This window comes from Trachurus trachurus (assembly GCF_905171665.1).
Source record: "Trachurus trachurus genome assembly, chromosome: 9".
In the NCBI taxonomy this organism is placed as follows: domain Eukaryota; kingdom Metazoa; phylum Chordata; class Actinopteri; order Carangiformes; family Carangidae; genus Trachurus; species Trachurus trachurus.
In genome coordinates this window covers 11,111,275-11,134,137 of record NC_139895.1, presented here as the reverse complement: position 1 = coordinate 11,134,137, position 22,863 = coordinate 11,111,275, and the positions used below count along the sequence as shown (strand labels likewise).

General features: G+C 42.5%; 1 protein-coding gene across 1 annotated transcript in view; it reads right to left on the bottom strand.

The window, feature by feature from the left end:
* Positions 1 to 22,863, bottom strand: part of srrm4 (serine/arginine repetitive matrix 4) — a gene marked incomplete at both ends in the record, with an annotated part of 75,928 nt that overhangs the window by 22,217 nt on the left and 30,848 nt on the right. Inside the window, one exon of the mRNA XM_083979858.1 lies at positions 6,867 to 7,034. Within this exon, the coding sequence (XP_083835984.1) occupies positions 6,867 to 7,034 (168 nt within the window). The remainder of the gene's footprint in view (positions 1 to 6,866; positions 7,035 to 22,863) is intronic.

Sequence of the window (22,863 nt, the reverse complement as noted above, 5' to 3'; positions counted from 1 at the left end):
TAGAGAGATGGATGGATGGATGGATGGATGGATAGATAGAGAGATGGATGGATAGATAGAGAGGTGGATGGATGGATAGATAGAGAGAGAGATAGAGAGATAGAGAGATAGATAGATAGATAGATAGATAGATAGATAGATAGATAGATAGATAGATAGATAGATAGATAGATAGATAGATAGATAGATAGATAGATAGATAGATAGATAGATAGATAGATAGATAGATGGATGGATGGATGGATGGATGGATGGATGGATGGATGGATGGATGGATGGATGGATGGATGGATGGATGGATGGATGGATGGATAGATAGATAGATAGATAGATAGATAGATAGATAGATAGATAGATAGATAGATAGATAGATAGATAGATAGATAGATAGATAGATAGATAGATAGATAGATAGATAGATAGATAGATAGATAGATAGATAGATTGATTGATTTTCATGATGGTGACAGCCCTATATCAACTTCACTGTGATGTCATAATGTCGCAGCAGAGGCGTTCAACGTTGAGGTTGTAAATCCAGTGAGACAATCTCAGTCTTTCCTCCAACAGGGGAAATAACTATTTACTATTAAGAGCCTGTGTAGGAGACAATTTGAGATAAAGAGGTTTAATATGTTCAAACTGATGAACCTGAACGCTGCAGATGAGAAAAGACGCTTTCCACTGAAAATTAAATCTCACAAAAAGCACCTGCTGCTGCCCGCTGCGACTCGCAGATGTGAGGAAGTTTATGCAAATTTCCCTTCCAGTTGTGTTCGTGTTGATTCCCTCCTGACACGAAAATGTTCTACTCCACCGCCGAAAAGAATCTCAGAAACAACATGAAGAGGAAAACAAATTGTTGTAATCAATGAGTTTCCATTTCTGTACTATACAACTTTCGCTAGGCGGTACTCAAAAGCATCAAGCCCACCATCCCCCGTACCCCCGGGAGAGAGAGAGAGACCGCTGCTATGAATCTGAATCTGCGCCAATGAGACGTGACGTGAGGCCGCAGCAAATGCGCTTTGAAATCCACCTTTAAAGTTTAATTTCCTCCACATTAAAGACCAAAGTGGGTAAATCTGCAGCTTCCGTGGAGATTTAATTTCCGAATAATACAACAAACTAAACCAGATCTTGTGCCGCGCGGCAGAACAGATTAACTCATTTTCTGAATCACACTATCAATATCCAAATATTTTCACAGCTCAGAGTTAGAGAGCTCTGGGCATTAACACATCAAACATGTCAACAAACAGCAGACGCACAACAACACTTTTTTTGTTGTTGTTGTTTTGCCAAATCCTAGTAGCTATAGTGGCATAATGAAAAAGTTTGGGCACCCCTGGTCAAAATGTCTGTTAATGTGAACAGTTCAGCAAGTGGAGGATGAAATGATCTTCAAAAGGCATAAAGTTAAACATGAAACACTCCTTTTTTTTGCAATATTTAAGGAATATCAGTGTATTCTTTTTGTTTTTTTTACAGTTTTAGAGTGAAAAGAAGAAACAACGCAGCAGCCTGCAAAAGAACAGGAAGCCCAGGATACTTGAGATCTCTGATAACTTTGACCAAGGTATCAGACAAGATATTTACTATTTACACACCGTGATAGTTTCCAAAGGGGCGGCTACTAGGTACTAACTATGCAGGAGGGACAAACCTTTGCTGCAGACCCTTTTCCTCTTCTACAGTATGTCATGCCCTATTGATTAACGTTTTATTGTATTGTATTGTATTGTATTATACTGAATTTTTCTGTGTAATTTATTAACCTTGTTTTCACTTTTAGCACTCCCCTCCCCCTTCCCCTTCAGGCTGCACTTGAAAATAAGAATTTTGTTCTTAATTTGCTCGCCTGGTTAAATAAAGGTTAAATAAATAAGAAAAAGATGAAAAGAGAATGTGTCGTCGGTAACTTTTTATGCCTTTTGGAGATCATGTCATCTTCCACTTGCTTAAATATTATTTATTCATCATTTTTACAGGAACAGTGCACATTAATCGACACTACTGTGAATGTGCCAGTGTTAGCCAAGTGGCTAATTTTCAACTGGGCAGGATGTTACTGTAATTTCCAGCCTATAAAACCACACAACAGTATTACTTAATATACAATTTACTCGATACTACCTAAACATATCTAAAATGGTGAAGTATATACAGAAATAAAAAAAGAAAGGTGCAACTAAAAAAGACGGACAGACAATCAACACAACAATCATTTAACAAAAAATCATGCAACAATAAACATCACATGAACAGAAATTGTGCCCAAACGTTTGCATGATGCCACTGTAAATAAACGTCCCTCATGTTGCACAAACAGCAGGTCGTGCACCAGAGGTGAGTGTGACCAGGAATGACCCAGACAGTGACAAACCACCACACTCTTCCTCCTCCTCCTCCTCCTCCTCCTCCTCCTCCTCCTCAGCTCTGGACGAGCCCCGTTGCTTCGGCTGCAGGAGAACGTCTGGCTGTAATGAATGGCCCTGCTCGGTGCAGTCGGCAGTTTGGGAGCATTAGGAACTGAAATGCATTAGGGCTGATTAGACAGACCAGGCCCAAGTACCCTCTCCTGGTAATGAGAACGCTTTGTCACTCATTAACACCTCTACCATTCTGGCCTTGTAGAGAAAGAGCACAAGGCGAGCAGCATTTGCATTTGCATTTTTTTTTTTTCCCGTTCTTCTTCTTTGCCAGCAGAAACAGTTTCTTTTGATGAGGTGCAGAGAATGAAAGGAGAGAATGAGAGAGCAGTCAATTGCCAGCTACACTGGGAACGGTGATTGTGCAGAACAATGGCGTATGAAAAAAGGGATTTGGGGACATCTGATGAGAATATGCTCCACGCTGAACGCAGCCTATTTTCCTGAAGAGCGTGTTGTTGTTGTTTTGGTTTTTTTCCTCCTCCCACCACACAATCATGCATGAATACCATACATACAGTGTATATACATGTGACTACATCCAAGATAGGCCATCGTATAAAAGATTCATCGCCTGCTTTGTGCGTGCGTTTCGCTGCACTGTGGTTTGGTTTTTCATGTCGGCTTCAGGCTTTTTCCAGGTTAATTAAACAGGTTTGTTACTGTAACACCTCCCTTCTAAAAGTCGCTTACAGGCGCTAACATACTTCCTTCTATTGGGAAGCCACCGTCGCTGTGTTGCGGTTTTCATGTTATAATTAACATTGGTTGCTCTGCTAAATTGGGCAGCTGCTGGCCAATTAGCAAGATAACAATCCGAAAAACAAATTTCTCCACAGAGGAAGCTTTCTCTCTCTCTCTCAGGCGAGTGACTCGGAGCGACTTCGTGACTGAGGCGAAGATATTCTGAAATGGATCCGCCTCATTAGACGCTTTTTACTAAATGGGAATGAATTAAAATGTTTATTTTTCGTGTAACTCTCCGTTTTTTTGTTTTGTTTGAAGAGCAGAGAAACCCTCGGTGGCAGCTGGGAGGTGTGTGTGTGTGTGAGTGTGTGTGTGTGTGTGTGATGCATCGCCTTTGTAGCCTCGACAGCTTTTGTGGAGGTCGGATGTTGGCTGTGCTCGCTGTCTCTCTCCTCAGGCTCGTGTCCTCCTCTGCTGACCTTGTGGTCTGAGGTGACGATAAACAGATAAACTGGTGGTGTCTGTTTGCAGGCAACCATCTCCCACACACAGGTGAGACCGGCTTCACTGCGATTGTATCAGAGGAAGGTGTGAAATCCTGTCCTTGTTTCACACCATGTCCATGTGCAGAGTTTTCTGGCATCCGATGAACCACAGCCTCCGTATGTGGTCTGAGCGATCGGCTGTCTGATGGATGCATCTCGGCTGCGTTCACACCTGTACTCGGAGCGGAGCGCTTGAGATGGGATCACTGGGAATGGATGTTAATACCAAATACCAGGTCTGAACGAGGGGGGGCTTAGCTTAGTCTTAAAGCTGCTGGGATCACGCTGGCTGGGTGTGAAAACGTCTTCATCCTCATTTTGATGCTCATCTGAACAGCTGAGAGCAACACACACACCACACACACACACACGCTGCCTCACGGCTGCATGTCATGATCTACAGATTCAGCCCGTCACCTATTTCTCACATGTGCAGCACGACCGCAGGCAGAAACAGACCTGATGATCGTCACTTTCACACCACATCAACAACAACATGACATTAAACCGACACCGTTCACTATTATTCCAACGTCTAGGCTCAATCTAAATGTCACTGACGTGAAAAAATATGTCTGTTAGTGTTAGTGAGATATATTACACCGTGTCCTGACATACAGCGATGCAAGCGAGCGAAAAAAGTGATTAGAATGCGTACTTTTCAATCAGCCTGTCCTGACGTGCCGCGAGCGATATCGCTCCGTCCAGCGATGTCGCTCAACCCTGAGAAAATTGCTCGCTCTGTCTCTATCTGGACGACATTTCGCGGCGGTGTCCCGCCCCTAAACACTTCTTAATGGTTGAAAAGTACACGCTGCTTCCTGTTGACAAGCAAGTTATCAGAGAGAGGAGAATATGAGAGAAATAAAATTTAAAAAAAAACACTCCAAGATGTGAAAAACGGCAACCAGGAAATGGCAGGAATCTCAAAATAGAGCCAAAAGTTTCTTTACATCCCTCGATAATTTGATTGGTTTGGATTCTGAACCAATAGAATATACTTGCAACAAAATCGTCACGCTGCATATCAGGACTCGCTCGCCCGTTCGGCAGCAGGTGGACATTTTGTCCTGAGTTGATCATAAGCAGGAAGAATTGACAGCGTAAGGATCTGAGCAAGTTTGACACGGGGCCAAACTGTCGAGACGACTGGGTCAGAGCATCTCAGCTGCAGCTCTTGTGATGGTGTTCTCAGTCTGCAGTCAGTGGTCCAAGGAAGGAACAGCAGTGAATCAGCCACAGGCTCATTGATACACATGGGGAGGGAGCGAGGGCTGCATGGCCCCGTGTGGTCCGGTCCAACAGAGCAGCTACTGCTGCTCAAACCGCTGCGCTGAAGAAGTTGATGCTGGTTCTGGTAGAAAGGCGTCAGAACACACAGAGCATCACAGTTTGTTGTGTATTCGGCAGCAAAAGTTGGACCAACACAATATTAGGCAGGTGGTCATGATGTTAGGCCTGATCGGTGCATGACATCATAACAGAGAAACTGAACCGAACATTAAAGCAGAAGTAAGCGGAATGTTTGTGTTAATATAAGTCTTAAATAGTTCTATCTTCCGACAGCAATCACTTATATAGAGTGTTTGGACTGAAACACAGGTCTGTCAGTCACTCTGCTCTGCTGTAAGCCGAGGAGAAAACTTTCCTTGTATCCTACAACCTTTATCCAATGAGGAGAGAGAACGGCATAAAGGGGCGGTCCTCTCTGTGTGTGCAGCCAAGGGATGCGCGTGAATGTGGTGACGTAGGGACGAGGGCGGGGACTGCTAACTCCATCGGCTGACAAGAAGTTAGCCAAAACGACCGGATCGCTTACTTCTGCTTTAAAACTAACAAACTAAAATATAGAAAATCTGAGGTAAGTACGTTTTCAGTTGACCCCTCTGTGTTGCCGTTGTTGACATGAACCTCTCACCGCCTGAGATGCATCATGCATGAGGTTGTGCATCGATCGGTTTGATCTGCTGTGGTCACACAGTGCATGACAGGTCTCAGAGGACCAAAGTGGCAAATTTCACCAAGTTTTGCCTGTCTGAAATACACAAACTTGTGCGATGCAGCCAGGTTGCGTCTGGTACAAAGATTAACACGCTTTAAGGAAACATGATGTTAAGTTTTGAGGAAAGAGTTGCAGCATGAAACAGCATCATTAATGAGTAAAGTGATGAGTGAACCAGTAAACTAATAGCATAAACAGACTCGTCGGCCTGTTTGTGCATCTTTCCTTTAAACATGAACATGCTGAATCCACTGCACTGACGACATCAGCACCTCAGTGTTAAGAAGCTCAGCTCTCAAACACTGTAAATCTTTCTCGCTGTGTTTTCCTTTTTTTTCTATCTGGCATCTCTTCTTGGATGCATAAACTACTGTAGGAAAATGATTATCAGACGCCCTCGTGCCCGCGCGCTCTCATTGCTCACTGTTAAATTCAAAAACAAAAGGAGAAGCCGCTGCCGCTGCTGCTGCTGCTGATGCCGCCGCCGCCGCCGGGTAAAGTTCACCCCCAAAAAGAAGTGATTCATGTTTATGATCCTCTCTCTCAACACTTCAAATACGGATTCGGTCGTGTTTTACATATCACCGGCTGCTTCCATGCTGCATAAGTGCAAAGCCTTTGAAGGTGTCAGATTAATTAAGAAGTTTCTTTAAAAAAAAAAAAAAGAAGAAGAGAGAAATCTCGCTCTTTCCCACCTCAGAATCAAAGGAAGACTGAAAAGTATTCTCGGCGTGCGAAGCGAAGCGAAGAGAAGGAGGCTTCTGGTTCAAGGTGTCGGCGCGAGAGAGGATCTGAATGACAAAGTGCAGAATTCCGCACAACATCTTTGTATTTCTCCGCCGAGCCTCGACCTGATAAGAGTGTTTACATTCCTCCCCGCGCCAGAATATAGAGATTAGCTGCGTTTTTCCTCACAAACCCCAGAGGAGTCTACAGAGTGTACTGTTGAAAAGACTTTATCATCGGCGCTGTAATCTACAAAAGCGCCTCTACAAAAAACAAATAAAAGTGAAACCATTCATCATCACTCTGATCTACAATCCTGCGAAAAACAAAAAAGAAAGAAAAGAAAGAAAATGTTTTAAATGCTGCTGATTTCTTGACTTTCTTTTACAAAGCTTTGGAAAAAAAGAAAACACTCTTTGATGGCTTTAAAGTGCTGCTGCTTGAGCGTTTGTGGAAGCACAAAGATGAACTCACCTCCTGACCCTGCGGTGACTGTGGTGTTTGCGTCCTTTTGCTTTGATGCAGCCGTTTCTGTCGGTGGCAACGACAGCGGCGGTGGCGGCAACGGCAACGGCGTCCACCCTGCTGTCCACCGCTTTCCTTTCATCAGACTTAAGTGTCTGGCAGGCTGTTGATTCAGAGCTGTGAGAAAGAAACAACAAATAAAAACAACATTTAGTTTTTTTGTACTCTCTCGAGTTTCTTCTCATGAGAACTTTTTTCCGAGTCGTCGTCCACACAGTCGGCGCCTCCATCATACGATAGCGAGGAGGAGGGAGACAGGATTTAACATGCTTGGTTAGCCTTATTCCCTCTGGTCTACTGGATATGTGTTTCATTCCCCTCCATTTCTTCCCTGCACAGCCATCCTCTGAGAAAATTGGAGGTCAGCCCATTTACCATTCAAATCGAGGTGTCAATTGAAATGTAGTTATTTACATGCTTCAGTTGCCCTGACACTTTTTTGGGGGAGAAGGCGCAGCCACAGCGACATGATCATGAGAAAAGTTCTGCTTGAACTTTTTCTCTTTTTCCTACTCCTGATAAACCAGAGTGCATAGATTTTTGATTTTCTTTAAACCTATTTTCTGCAGTTTTTCAACTTCAACTTCAACAACTTTATTTGTCCCCAATGGGGCAATTAATTTGCAGTGTAGAGTGGGGAGCATAGAACAACATACAAACACTGATGTAAACAATGGACATAATGCAGATGTTGACAGTCAAAAAGCAAACAATAGTTGATAAAATGAATCACACTGTGCTGTTGCTAGACCAAGATGGCCAAAGTGCTCTATAAAATTAAAGTGCACTGTGCAATAAGCTTCCTCTTCCTCTTAGAGTTGAGGAGGGAGACAGTACCGGTAGTTGGAATAAAAGATGGTTTATATCTGTTGGTTTTGATTGGTTGAAGAAGCTCAAATTGTTGATATAGTGGATGAGAGCTGTCAGACAGGATGAATTTTGCTTTATTGTACACTCTTTTGTTGTACATACTGTATCCTGCAGGGTTTCCTGATCCATGCCAATTATTTTTCTGCAAACGTTGACCACTCTGGACAATACATTTCTGTTTTTGATATTAAGAGATTGAAACCAAAAGATAATAAGCACAGACTTAAATCTTCCAAATAAGTCAGGTTTTTACTAATTCAGCCAGTTCCACCTGAACCTCCCCACCACCCAAAAAAAAAAAAAATCTGCATCCAGAGTCGAATGCGGCTGCAGAACGAATGACTAAATAAGACTGAATGATTAGATGTGAGCACACAGTTCTAGCCCTGCTTATTATCCTCTGTTTTAGTCATGGGAGATTTGAGCGTAATTGCACATTCTCCTCTTCTTCGAGTGGCTCCTGTCTGATTGTAATGAGAAGATAATCAGAGCCAGAGATTAGGCCGTCAACGCCGCCGTCGCCGCCACTGCCTCCTCATCCTCATCCTCCTCATCCCCCAGCGATGAGCAGGCAGGAGCCGTCTCTTTCCATCTTCCTCACCTTCATTTTCCTCTGCTTCTCTGCATAAGAGAGGCCGAGCACCCCCCCTCCTCTCCCTCTCCTCTTGGCAAGGAACTAATAATGTAAAGCGGCAGACTCGCTCCTCCAACATGACCGAGTGTTTGAAAGGTGATGGGGGAGATAAAGACGGCCACCGGAAGGATAATTAGTCTGATCAAGGAGGCTGATGGGAGAGGAACCTGGCGATTTGTCTAAAGTTGTCTCAGTGTTGTTGGACATGAAGGGGAAAGTCTGCTTTGTGAAAGTAAAATAACCCTCAAGTCTCTGCTCTCACAGCTCAAATTATCTGATCACTTTAAATCCTTGATCCTTGAACACTGAAGATGAATATTGATGGCGCTGTCTGACTGCATCTCCTACCAAGACTGATAAATAATGGACAGCACATCTTGATATTTGATAATTGTCTAAATCATTCATCAACCATCAAAACTAATTTGTTTCAAGCGTCTTAATCGAGATGATTTTCTGTTTTTCTTTGTTGTTTGATTGAATATTTTGACATGAAAGCAGCTACATAATCAACCGTGTGGTGAGTTGCTTTCCTCAACTTCTCAGAAAAAGCACGTCAAAGGAGCTGTGTGAGTTTTATCTGCCTCTGAATAGTTTATTGCAACGTCTTTCAGACAGATTCTAGTCAGTTTCTTTCTTGTAGATAATTAGTTTAAAGAAAAGTCGCGATGGAGACAAAAGTTAAAGCAGATATCAGTGGAATGTTTTTGTTAATATAAGTCCTAAATAGTCCTATTTTCCGTCAGCAATCACTTACATGAAGTATTTCAGCCTAAACACGAGTCTCTCCGTCACTCTGCTCTGCTGTAACCCGAGGAGAAAATTTTCCTTGTGGGATACAAGTGTTATCCAATGAGGAGAGAGAACGGCATGAAGGGCTGTGTGTGCAGCCAAGGGATGCGCGTGAATGTGGTGACGTAGCACGAGGACCAATTGATGCCTGACAAGGGCGGGGGCTGCTAACTCATGGTGCGTTCAAAGAAACTCGTACTTTGTGTTTTTCCTTCCTGTGAAGTCATACCAGTTCGATCTGGTACGAGTTCACGGGTCGGAAGTTACGAGTGGCCGTTATAGGGAACTTTCACAGACAACAGGATGGTAAAAACACGAGCTACGGGTTACCTGGAACGCTACCAAGTCGTAGTTGTGACTTGAAGCTGTAACTTACGGTTTCAAAAGCCTGCCTTGAACGCAGCATTAGCCGAAACGGCCGTGAAGCTGATATCTGCTTTAACACTGGCAAATCTTTCCACCTCTGGAAACATCTGTTGGTGAGTAAAGGAATTGAAGGCTGGTGCTGAACCCAGAATATTATATACATTAGATTAAATTTGATTAGATTAGATTAGAAAACATTATTGTCTGTTTATCACAGAAAATAATCTTTGTGTGGCTCAAAACACATTAAAGGGATAGTTCAACATTTTGGCAAATTGGCCCATTGCCATAATCCCTATAGTTTTAGCAGTAGGTTCGTTACATTTAATTGTTGGTGCAAGCTATTTTTGGAGCGGCGGAGCAGAGCCGCGAGCTGCTCAGAGCTACGCTACGGAGTCTAATGGGATTTCTTGGTTTCCCTCATCAAACTCATCAAATACACAATCCAACAACTCCAAAACGCTCTGGTGGACAAGTTGTGACCTGCACATTCACCACGCTATGAGATAATAACAGAACGTTACGAGACTGAGTTGTTTTAGAGGCAAATGCAAAGACTGCTTGCTGAAAAACTGCCCCGACGGGAACGCACATCAGCTGTTTTGCATGAATTTACCCTGAAAACAACTGTGTGTGTTAATTTCTCCCGTCAGCAGTAGAATATCGCAGTTGTTGTCAAATACTATTGATATCAACATCAATTCTCCTGTCAGTCGATCAGCTTGTTCTGTCAAAACTGTCACTGATTTGTATTTGGAAGAGGAAGATGTTATAAACGTTCCTGCTGGTGAGTTCAGCGGTAGCAAAACTTACAAACAGCTCCACTAAACTTCTTCCAGCATGAACCAGATGTCCTTGAAGTGCTGAAGGAAGAATTAATGTGTTTGAATTTATGAACATATTGGATTTTATACTCTAGTGCAGCTACAACAAAAGAGTTCGGTTCTCATCTAACTGAGCGCTGCATATTGCTGCTGCTGCTGCTGCGACACCAAACCCTCCGTCTGAATTAGCATTTGCATTTAATGTGAGTGTAAAGTTAAAATTTGTTTTGCATATGTGCTTATATGCTAATGGTTGTCTCCAGCTTGTATATATATATGAAACAAAACCAATAAAATGAACTTTTCAAACATCGGCATGCAGCCACCTACACCTATAAACAACAAACTCTTATATTTCCTTCTTTTTTTTTGCTGGTGATGTCTCATAAAAATCCAATTAACACAAAGACGGAGCAGAATCCCAGATGATTCACAGTTACAAACCGGATTCTCAGCTCATCATGAGAAAGACACAGTATAAAACAGAGTATAAGACAGTAAGAAACCAGGAGGAGAAGTAAAAGCCTCCCTCCCTACACCCCCTCTTCTCTGTTCTAATGGTAATTTATCTAACATTAATTGTACATGTTGGTCTTTGGCTGCTGAACACATTTACTGTGACAAAAGATATTGATGCTGGGAACACAAACGCCCGACTTCGTGCGAGGACCTCCACAATATATACAATTTACCCGACACAGTAAGAACAAAGGGCTGAAACGCTTTTACGCTGTTGGACGCTCCACTCTGTCTCTCTGAAAACAACAACATCAGAAGAGTGGAAAGCGGCCCACAGCTCTCTCTCTCTTTACCGTCCTCCTCCTCCTCCTCTCTCTGTTTGTTTCTTTGTTATTTGCTGTCACTCTCGGAGCCGCGGTTGATGAGTTCTAAATGAAATCGATTTCGCTATCACGGATGCACATTCCCTTGATCCGGTCCTGCAATTTCTGGCCCCCGAAAACTTTCCACAGCTATAAGCACCTGGATTTATCATGGGCTGTTTGTATCTGTCAAATGGCAATAGTACTGTCTCTCTCTCATACACACATATACACATACATACATTCATACATAAGACTCTCAAGCATGGACAATCCTTCTGTAGTCGCAATTCATAAGCAGCGGTTGTAAAGGGACAATTTCAACTGGCAAAAAGAGGAGAGCCAAAAAAAAAAGAAAAAAAAAAGGTTTAAATGAATGCAAATGCCGAGCGGATTAAGTGAGAGTACTCGATGAGGAGAAATTATGTGGACAGTAATCCTCTGAAATCCTGACTGGATTTGTTTACCATAAAACAGGTAAAATGAAGTCACAGGCCGGGATCAGCTCCGTTACAACCCCTATGGCGCTGATTGAATCCATTGTCTGTGTAAAGCAACACTGCAGATACACTCCTCACCTCTCTGTTTCTCTCCTTCTGTGTTTTTATGTATTTAAAAATCTATGTGCCATACAGTAGCAGAAACAAAATCACACATACGGCGTCACATGTACAAGTATTAATCAGCGCAGCAGCAACAAACAAATGAGGACAGAGGCTGAAACACGGGAACAAGTGCACGTCTGGCTGGTGAGTAATGCTGTCACTGGAGGCGTAGGGAAGTGACCATGCTGTGACAAGCTCTTGTTTCTGTCTTTGTCACAGTGGGGGGTGGGGGGGGAGAGGAGCGTCTTACTCCGCGCAACATGGGTTGCTGCTCCTCCGCTCCGTCATACGCCACCGCCGCTCACCGTCACGTGGACGGGTAACATTTACTGACAGATGGTGCACAAAAAAAGAAAGAAAAAAGAAAAGAAAACACATTGCAAACAGCAAGACGGTGCTTTTTTTTTTTTTTTTTTTTTTTAAAGAGGGAGGGGATGCGATTTCCACTTCTGTGCATTTCCCAAATGTGACAGAGGGATAAATGCCACCCAGGGGTGTTAACATCCACGAGGAAATCATGTTGCTGTCTGGATTTATTATATTTGGTACAATGTGTTTTTTTTACCATTTGGTTTTTTGGCGTTCTTCTTCCACAAAGCTACCGACAAGTAACAAGTCTGTATTTTCTGTGATAGAGCACATTCCTACGCATTGGTGCTTCATTGTTATCCACACAAACAACATTGTGCCTCATTGACTGTAGAAAAGTTGAAAAAATGTGTATACATTTTTACAGATAAATGTTTTAAACTGCCTCCACGAGGAGCCACAAACGGGAAGGAAAAGAGGGTTTGTAGGTAAAGAGAGGCGGGTAATATTAAAGGTTAAAGGGGAACTATGCAAGCCCGGTCGCTTTTTCACTGTTTTGGGATTTTTTCTCTACAGAGCTCCCCCTACAGTTTCGGAGTTCATATTTTTACTGCTGCCAGAACTTACCAAATTTTAGTCCCTACTCCTTACACAGATGACCAAATTTCGTCATTGATATGTCAAACCACTAATAGCATCAATTACTGTCTAATACTTAACCGATATACTCAGATTTTTATATTTTTGCCACAAAATGAGCCGCCCGGGATGGTACCTTTAAGATGACGTTCAAGATGATTGGGTCGTGATGTGTCAATCAAACTGCCATCTCTGTCCCTCCCTCCCTCGTCTGCGTGTCCCACTCTTTGTGCACTAATAGTATGTGCGATCAGTCTTCAACGAGTTACAACACGGAAAAGACAACACGAGTGGAAATTTAGCGATGCTGCACAGTATCGCCGAAAGCCACGTTGCTCACATAGGTTGCATACTGTAGTTCCCCTTACATTAGGTCGCGCTGCGAGGTCGACATCTTCGCGGCTTCACCTTGATGTGAACCCAACGCTGAACAAGAGTTGTGTGTTCCTGAGCTCTGGAGGCTTCAGAGAGAAGTCTGAAGAAAGGGGCTTGGACTTTTGACTTGTGTATTTTCAAAAGGTGGCCTGCTAAAACCGTTTTTCCAGGATCTCCAACCTTTAAGGTAAGTTCCTCTCTAACACAGAATATCAGCGGATGTAGTTTTCAGACTGGTTTAAGGTTATGCATGTTGTGCTTTCAGTTCATTATTGTTATCAATGCTTTAGATTCCACATTAAATACAACAATACAATACAATACAATAGCTATTGCCACCTGACACAGGGCAAGGGCAGATTCCAACAAATTGATGAATGGACTTTAGGGGTTATTTCCACTATGTTTGTACTGTTTTGCTGACAGGCACATAGACATAATTGGACTGATTGAAAAAATGTTAGAAGAGAGAGAGAGAGAAAAAAAACTCCAGCTTGGAGCTTAATTGGTTTGTTGACGGTCTGAAAATTAAACACCAACTTCTTGAACAGGATCGATTAATAATTCAAAACATTTATCAGGCAGAAATATTCTTTGTTTTGATTTAATGCTTTTTCTTTCTCCTCTGTCATGATGAACTGAATATCTTTGGATTTCGGTCTGTTTGCACAAAATCAGCGTTTTGAAGACTTTATCTAAGACTTTGGGAAAAAAATAAGCAAACTTTTCTGCCTCTTTGTTTTTTGTTGACACCATGATGAATCAATGAGCAGGGAGAATATTTGCCAGGCGAATAATAATAATGAAAATAATTAAATAATTGTTAGTTGCAGCTCTGAATTGGTTTGAAAAGCAGTGTTTTCAGGAGTTTGGTGTCTACGTGTGCTCAGTGTCACATTATCAACGAGTCTGGTGCGCAACAACAAGATGAAAACACATCGAGCCTTGTCATCCAACCAGCTGCTTGTCCGTTGAACCTCCAGCTCTGTGCTGACTGAGATATTCATAAAACATGAGTGACTGCCCGAGCCACGGGAGGATAATCATAGTTTGTGTACAGTTTCATTGTCCACGCCCCATTTACGATGTAAAATTGAGATAAACTGCTACAATATCTGCCAGGAGCTGCTCGGTAATCTGCCAGCTGCTTTACAGAACACCGGCTCGCTGTCGGGAGGCTCAGACTCACAACATCAGCTGACACTGTACAGGTGTGCAAGAAGCATGCAGGCAGCCATTAAACTAACCAGCTAAAACAGCGCTGCACAGCTCCGGTAGCTGGCATTAAAAAGGTGTCAAAACCACACCGCCGATTAACACAGATTGCAATCTCAGCTGCCCCGTTTTTTTTTTTTGTTGTTTTTTTACGTTCCGCTTTTTATGTTTTCATCTGGATCATCTGCAGCATCATGATCTGCAGGGACACAACAACAACACACACGGCGCTCGAATGCAACATTTTCCTTCTAAACCTCGTGTCTATATGCCCCCGCCGTGACAGAATGGGATCGTACAAGATTTTAGAGTTAAGAGACACTCGAGGGGCATTTGTGCATTTTCTATTCTGCTCCTGAAAGCACAAACAGACAAATGCACTCCCCCTCGGCTCTGTGCTCATCCAAACCTTTGCTTCTAGTGTCCATTCACTTCAATTCATTTGGTTTATTTAGTAATGTGCATGTGTGCACTGTGTAAACTGATTTTCCACATACTCATGAGTCAAATTTGTGAAATTACATTATCAATTTAAAGGTTGGTGTTGTTATTGTTTGACTATTAAATGCCTCAGTCCTATCCTTTTGACCTGGAGTCCCTTACAGGAATAATTCAAGATTTTCCAAAATGTGCTAATTGTCAGATGAGAACATATTTTAACATAGTATTTTGTTTTTGTAAAAACTACACAAATAAGATATTAAGTATTGATTACTGGGCTCTAGAGGAGTTGATTTCAGATCTTTCCCTTTCAAGTCATGTTAAACTTAGCTAACCAGTTAGCAGTTACTGGTTACAGCCCTGTATTTGCTGTACAGCTGGTGGTATTGATCGTCTCATTGACCTTAAAGCAAAATAGTTAAAGGGATAGTTCAACCTTTTGGCAAATAATCCCTGTAGTTTTAGCAGTAGGTTTGTTACCTTGTTGGTGCAAGCTATTAGAATGGCGGAGCAGAGCCGTGAGCTGCTCAGAGCTACGCTACGGAGGCTCATGGGATTTCTTGATTTCCCTCATCAAACTCATCAAATACACAATCCAACAACTCCAAAACGCTCTGGTGGACAAGTTGTGACCTGCACATTCACCACGCTATGAGATAATAACAGAACGTTACGAGGCAGAGTTGTTTTCGAGGCAAATGCAGAGTCTGCTTGCTGAAAAACTGCCCCCGACGGGAACGTGCATCAGCAATTTCGCATGAATTTACCTCTAAAACAACTCATCTCGTAACGTATATGATATATTTAATATTGCAAAAATATCAAACAGTCTTTTAAAATCGTGTCCTAACTGTCTATGGCCTGAGGTCGGACTGAACTTATTAAGTGATCTTGAGAGGTCTGAGGGGTAAGGCCAAAGTAATTCAAAAACGTACACATATTTGTGGAGCAGATGTATTTTTGGTTTTTCAAAGCCTTTTTATGACCAATTTGGTTGATGTCAGGATCCTACTGTATGTGGCATCTCAGCCCCCAGATGTGATCTCCTACCTCTGATTTCAGTGGATAGATGTTGGTTCTATTGATGATATATCGATGGTGTTTCAGGTGTTTCTCCACTGTGCTGAGAATTGATGTCTGGTATAAAACCTTTGGAGTTTGAAGACAAAATATGTGACATGACTTTTTGTTGATTTTCAGTGACTTCACCATAAGATGACAGAGAAAAGGTTCCAGCTTCTGAAAATCCGCATCCGCTGACCCTTCCTCATTGTGGTTGCCATGCCATCCTCACAAGGTGCTCTGTCCTGCAGAGTGCCAGGAAGACTCACGCCTAATAGAGCAAGCGAATAACAAACTGTGGCAAACGAGCTAGAGGATATACATGGGAAGATCAATACAGCTAACCCTGCAGCAACAACAGGAAAACAACATAAGGGGGTAGGATCAATAGATGGTACGTCACTTTGAGAGGTCCTAACAAGGGGATGAAGAATTTAAAACCAAAGAAAATGCACCGGTCAATATTTTCCTTCTGGATTTGTAAAGCACATATGATTTGAAGAGAATACGAACCAAAGTTTGACTGCTTTCACGTTAGTAATCATTCAATAACGGCTGACGTGAAGAGCAGGACACTTAAGAAGAAACTTTAATTTCTCAGTAGTATATTGGAAAAAAGATTTCCTCAGTGCCATTACTCTCTACAGTGGAGTGGCCCTGACTCTTAACAATCCAAACATCCTGATTATTCAAAGTGGAGGGATGCCAAATTGGCCAAATTAGCACTTAAGTAGCTCTGTTCTAAGATACAAGCTTGTAAACACGTCAAGCCTATCGGAGTTGATAATGGAGACTGACGAAGGACTTGCATGACCTTCATCCACTTAGGAATCAGGAGAAATTTGTGTAAGTGACAGTTAAGTGTGCAGAGCCGGGGCGCTTTTTTTTTTTTCTTCCTACCCCCCCATTTCTGCAGATGATTTAAGAGTTCCCAAGCTACTCGTGAGGTTCACGGAGGCTAATAAACATTTCATTATCCCTGTCAGAGCGACCGGGGACAATTGATTGTCGTTATTATAGGAGTGATGATAGTTGAGATAATTACCAAGGAAAGAGATGATCTACTACCACAATTAAAACCCAAACAAGGTGGTCCCAAGGCACTTTGCTTTAATTTACACTGAGAGTGTTTATCCAAGTTTCAGGCTCGAGTCAAGAGCAACTTCATCACCAACCCCAAAGGACACAGGCAAGCAATTAAACCCACACGAAATTGAATCAAACACATCCCTCAAACAGCCGACTCTTCAGGCAGTGGAAACCTGTTCAAACTTTTCAATGCTCAAAAGGGGGGGTACTTTCAGGTGAAGTGTTCTTGATTAAATATTAAGAGGCTACCCCCCCTCCCCCCCACACCCACCCACCCAACCAATCAAGCAGACGCAGTCAATTAGGCACATGACCATAAAAACCAAACCATATGATCACCGATGCTGCTGCTGCCTTCCAAAGTTAAAGAAAATGTCTTCAGGTCTCGGCACTAAAAGCCTCAGATTCATGAAATGACATTTGGAAATTTGGGAAGTACTTAAATTCAAATGAGGTTCTGAATGAGCTGGCATTTTTAGCAAAGCATTATCAAAGATATTAGACTCTCGAACACGACATTGGCATGAAATTAATCCAGTTTGCTTTGCTTGCTCGTGTGGAGAGCGATCCGGGGGTTGTCATGTCCCCCTGGTACAGGTCTTGTTAAAGTGCTGTTTCTTTTCTTATGGGTAAGGAGATCGCTTCATGTATTCCCTTTGCAGCAGAGGTGATTTTTCTCCCACGTGCACAGATGGGTAATAGATTTTTTTTTGGTGACAATCCTCCTGCCAGAATAAATTGCGGGGATGGATGCAAATCCTTTTGGGTGGCTGAGATCAGCCCTAAATTGGGCGCCTCGTCTCCCCTCACAATGTATGATGGGAGGGCAGGATGATAGAAGTGAACATCAAAGATTTAATGGCTGTTCAGCCTCGGTTAGGAGGTATCAGTGGCTTCGGGCGATTTTCTGTCTTTGCTGGTTTGCTTCAAATCTGACGTCTGACTTCAGCATGAAGCTTTGATGGTACATTAGGCTGCGATTATGTAAAGATGGGACCGACTCTTCTGTTTTTCTATATTAATTTCAAGGCTCATGATTTATCTATAATGAATCCATGGACACATTTCAACAGCTGTCACGCAGAGTTTGATGAATTGTATCAACAGAGTGATGGAAAGTAAGTAAATTTACCAAAGTGGTGCATCTAAGTTCATAATAACTGTGTAATGGTGGTGGTTACCTGGTCTACCCCACTAAGGGAAACATTGCACCTTTCACTCTATTTATTTCATAGCTGTAGTTATTAAAGCAGATATCAGTGGAATGTTTTTGTTAATATAAGTCCTAAATAGTCCTATTTTCCGTCAGCAATCACTTACATGAAGTATTTCAGCCTAAACACGAGTCTCTCCGTCACTCTGCTCTGCTGTAACCCGAGGAGAAAATTTTCCTTGTGGGATACAAGTGTTATCCAATGAGGAGAGAGAACGGCATGAAGGGCTGTGTGTGCAGCCAAGGGATGCGCGTGAATGTGGTGACGTAGCACGAGGACCAATTGATGCCTGACAAGGGCGGGGGCTGCTAACTCATGGTGCGTTCAAAGAAACTCGTACTTTGTGTTTTTCCTTCCTGTGAAGTCATACCAGTTCGATCTGGTACGAGTTCACGGGTCGGAAGTTACGAGTGGCCGTTATAGGGAACTTTCACAGACAACAGGATGGTAAAAACACGAGCTACGGGTTACCTGGAACGCTACCAAGTCGTAGTTGTGACTTGAAGCTGTAACTTACGGTTTCAAAAGCCTGCCTTGAACGCAGCATTAGCCGAAACGGCCGTGAAGCTGATATCTGCTTTAATTTTATCAATAAAAATGAAAAGCTTGGAGAATATGTTATTCATCGTTAAACCAGGACCTGGTTCTAAAAAGCAATTTGGGGCAAATCCTGTCTGAATGTTGTCTGCAGTTTCTACCATAGAGACACTTTTTTTTCCATCTAAACCTTTCAGAGGGTCTCTTTATATAACTGAGGTGTGCTGAGGTGAGGTCAGATGAGGTGAAATGATTCAATATTTCACCAAAATAAGAAAAAAAGAGAGTAAGATTTAAAAGATACAAATGTGTGTTTACATTGGACTGAACGACCATGTATGAAGTAGTTCAAAGTAGCTCCAACTGAACCAGCTGCAAAGTCACACCCTGTACTGTTGCATCAATATAACTTACTTTATTTTTGATGTTTTTTCGCAGATGACATGTTGATTTTAGTTGGATTTGAAATGCAAGCCTTTTACTTGTAGCAGAATATTGTAATATTGTGTTGCTTTTAGTCTTCCTCCACTGTTGATGAGGTGTTAACTGCTCTTTGTTGACAGCAAAGTGGACGACTTGGTTGCACGCTATCTATGTATGGTTGAAAATGTGGCTTTGTGATTGAATTTGGAGAACAACTGGCCCTGATTATTCCAATCAGAGTGACAACGCCGTCTTTGAATGTGGAATAAACCGAGCGTCCTCACCTCGCTATCAAACCAATCAGCAACGGCGAGCCCACCACCCTTCAGTCGGAGTGAGCAGGAGTGACTTTGAAGACAAGTGAGGTTTGGTTTATTCAATTATTGTGTGTCCTGATGATAAAATGTGAGAAAACATAATGGCTTGATTAATTTCCTTATCACGGTGAGCACAAAGAGTAATTACAACCAAATCCACTGCTTGGTGAACCACACATCAATCAAATTAAAGCTGTCTCCACTCGGCAGCAATCACTTTCAAACAGAACAAATGAGTCGATTGGCTCAGACCTCCGCCTCCGGCCGGGGAAGTGTTTACCTAAGAACTGTAACTCCAAGCAAAGGTTACCTGGGGTGATTAGAAAGCCGTGAACATGTCAGAAATCTTAATCAAAACTCTGTATGAACAATCATAACAGCCTGTGCAGGACCTTGGTGAATTCATTTGCCTGGAGTGGTCATTAACGCTCACACAGCGGCTGCTTCAAACCAGCAAAACAGTGTGGAAGTGAGACTGCCTTTAAATGTCAATGCATAATAACACAGGAGCAACTCCATGACCTCCAACCACAACTACAACTTGCTTTAGTTTCCACACAAACACATTCACAACGCTGAGGGCCTCGGAGATGTGCGTATATACTCATATAATCAAACTAACTTGAGTCGTTTTCTGCCAATCTTCTGCAAATTTTCAGTTTTCTAAAGCTTTAAGACTAGAGAGACCAAAAGTATATATAAAATAATATAATAAACCCCCCATAAAAACAAGTTTTCTTTGACAGGGAAAATCTCATTGCATCAGCGGATCTCCCACACTGTCTGCTCTGTGAAAACAAACAGCCAGCTAATCAGATTTTCGTCCCAGAATACTGCGCCGTTCGAGAAAGTGATTCTTCATAACATTAGAAAACCTAAGCATCAACACCGCATCAGTAAAAACCAGACCGCTCGATCCCCAGCGCTGGAGTTAAAGCACTGAAGTCAGAACATCTCATTAAAATTAAAACATCTCTAGATGTTCCTCTCCGGAGTTATGCAAATGAGAACTGTGATATCAACTGGAGGATGAGCCCTTTTAGAAAATAAATTCTTCCTCTTTTTTTTTTTTTTAACCAGTGGATCATAGCCTAAAAGGCTCCATGTGACTTGGGTAAACCTGCTGGATTTCATTGGCAGCTCTTTCTATTTGCTGTCTCTCTGTAGAGACGAAATCAAATCAAAACCGCAGCGCTAACACCGAGATTCACAAGAGCTGTTAGCGTTGGGGTTCATTATAAGAGCCACTACAGGCTGAGGGGAGGGGAGGACTCGTAAGGGAGGAGTGCTGGGGAATGTTAACATTTGAATAAAGTCTTCACGCTGCACGGCACACTGCTGCAACACTATGAGAGTGTGACTTGTGCAGAAGGTATAATAATAATAAACTTTATTTGTATAGCACCTTTCAAAACACAGTTACAAAGTGCTTTACAGTCAAAGTGCTTACAGATCAAGTAAAAATAACACCGTCATCAAAAACATTTAGAAAACCATAAAACCAAAAACCGATCTGCTCTACGGAGTGAGATAAAACAGTCAGGATAAAAGCATAAAACCATAATCAGCAGTACTGATAATAAAGCAAATAGAATAAATCAAATCAAATCAAATAAAAATAAAAACAATAAAGATGTCTTATTTGAATGGAGACTTGTCAAATATGGTCACATTTACGAGTCATATGATATTTGTACCACAGCGAGTTCATCATGTCAGAGTTCAGGTGGTAAAACCGGAGGCTGCAGATGAAGGTGGCGCCGCCGCTCCCTTATGGCTGCTGTTTGTTTCAGCCGTGGAGCTCGGAGCCAATAAGGCCCCGATGGGGGGAAACCAGCGGCGGCTCGGATCCAAACGGCAGAACAAAGGCGATTTTTCACACTGCGCCACCGGCAAACAGCTTTATGCACAACAAGGTTCACCTGACTCTTGATCAGGGCCAAAACAACCTCGCATGAAAGCCAACTACTGAGGCAGCGCCATCGCCATCATCCCTGTCATCATCATCATCATCATCATCGTTATGCCCTTTGTGGTCTAAATCAACGCTGCCGTTTCAGAGGAATAACTCCGGCATCATGTGATCTACTAAACATCTAAACCGCTAACGTTTCCCTCTTCCATGCACCATAAACTGTACGTGTGCATCAATTACTTGCTTCCAAATCGAGTTAGAAGTGATTAGAGGGTTTTTTTGTGTGTGTGACGGCGGAGGGAGGGAAGCAGCCATAGTTGGGTTTAATTAGCAGCTTGCAAAGCGCACTTCCTCATTGCGCTTCTTCCTGTTAGGAGGAGATTAGTGAAGAGCCTTCTGCAGATGCTAATGTATGTGGAGTGCAGCGAGCAGTAATCATTGTGCACCCTGTGTTTAATTAGCACAACTATGACACCGGAGATGAACAATGTGGCAGGAGGAAGCTGTGGAAGGAGGGGAAAAAACATTTTGCACATTTTGACCAAAAATAAGAGTCGTCAAACTTTTCAAGAACGTTTTTTTTTCTTTTTTGCATCACGGAAACGCTTCCTGCAAGTGTGCGCGGTGAAAAGGAGAAGGGGGGGATTTATTTTCCCCTAATTTGCTCACTCAGACAGGCAGCTGACAGATGGGTTCAGTATTGGACAGTATTTCAGTTGCACCGTTTTAAATGTGAATTTTTCGAGAGCGAGAAAGAGAAACTCAACTATTACTATCAACTCCTGCAGCACACCTCGTCCAATTATTAGAAGGAACAGACAGAAAGTTAAAAATGCCATCTGGCTGAAACTTAATCAGCCAATTAAACAAGTAATATTTACCAGCAACTGCAAAGAAAAGCATAAACAACTTTTCTTTTTTCTTTTCTCCATGACACTAAAGCTAATTTAAAAGTCTGCGTTGACAGACCAGCAGCCACAGCTCTGAGCATTAAGGACCTTCTGCTCTGCCTTCTCCCGCCCCTGCCTCCAATTATCCACCATCACGTTTCCCTGGCAGTCGCTCCGTGGGAATGAATCCCAGCTTTAACGTAAAGGGGGTTTCTCCAAACACCTGTCTGCACATACACACATTCACACACTTACACACAGTTACACACACCTCGATTGGGCGAACAGAGTGTAGGACCCTATATATTTTGCTATTTCACTCCGGCTCCCCCCCCATTCTGCCTTAATGAGCTGCTAGAGTCCCACACTAATTTGTGTCAGTAAACACATCAGGCTTGCAGCCGGCCATGACAGGCAGAATGAAACTCAATGGGCCAATCAACACTTTGGTGTGTGTGTGTGTGTGGTGCGGAGCGGGTGAGGGAGCTCTGACAAGATCTAGATACGCTGGTAATTAGAGAACGGCTTCAGAATGGACCAACATGTTCAATTACGTTCGACTTCCCATCTTTTCTCTCTCTCTCTCTATCGTTTTCTACGAATGCACC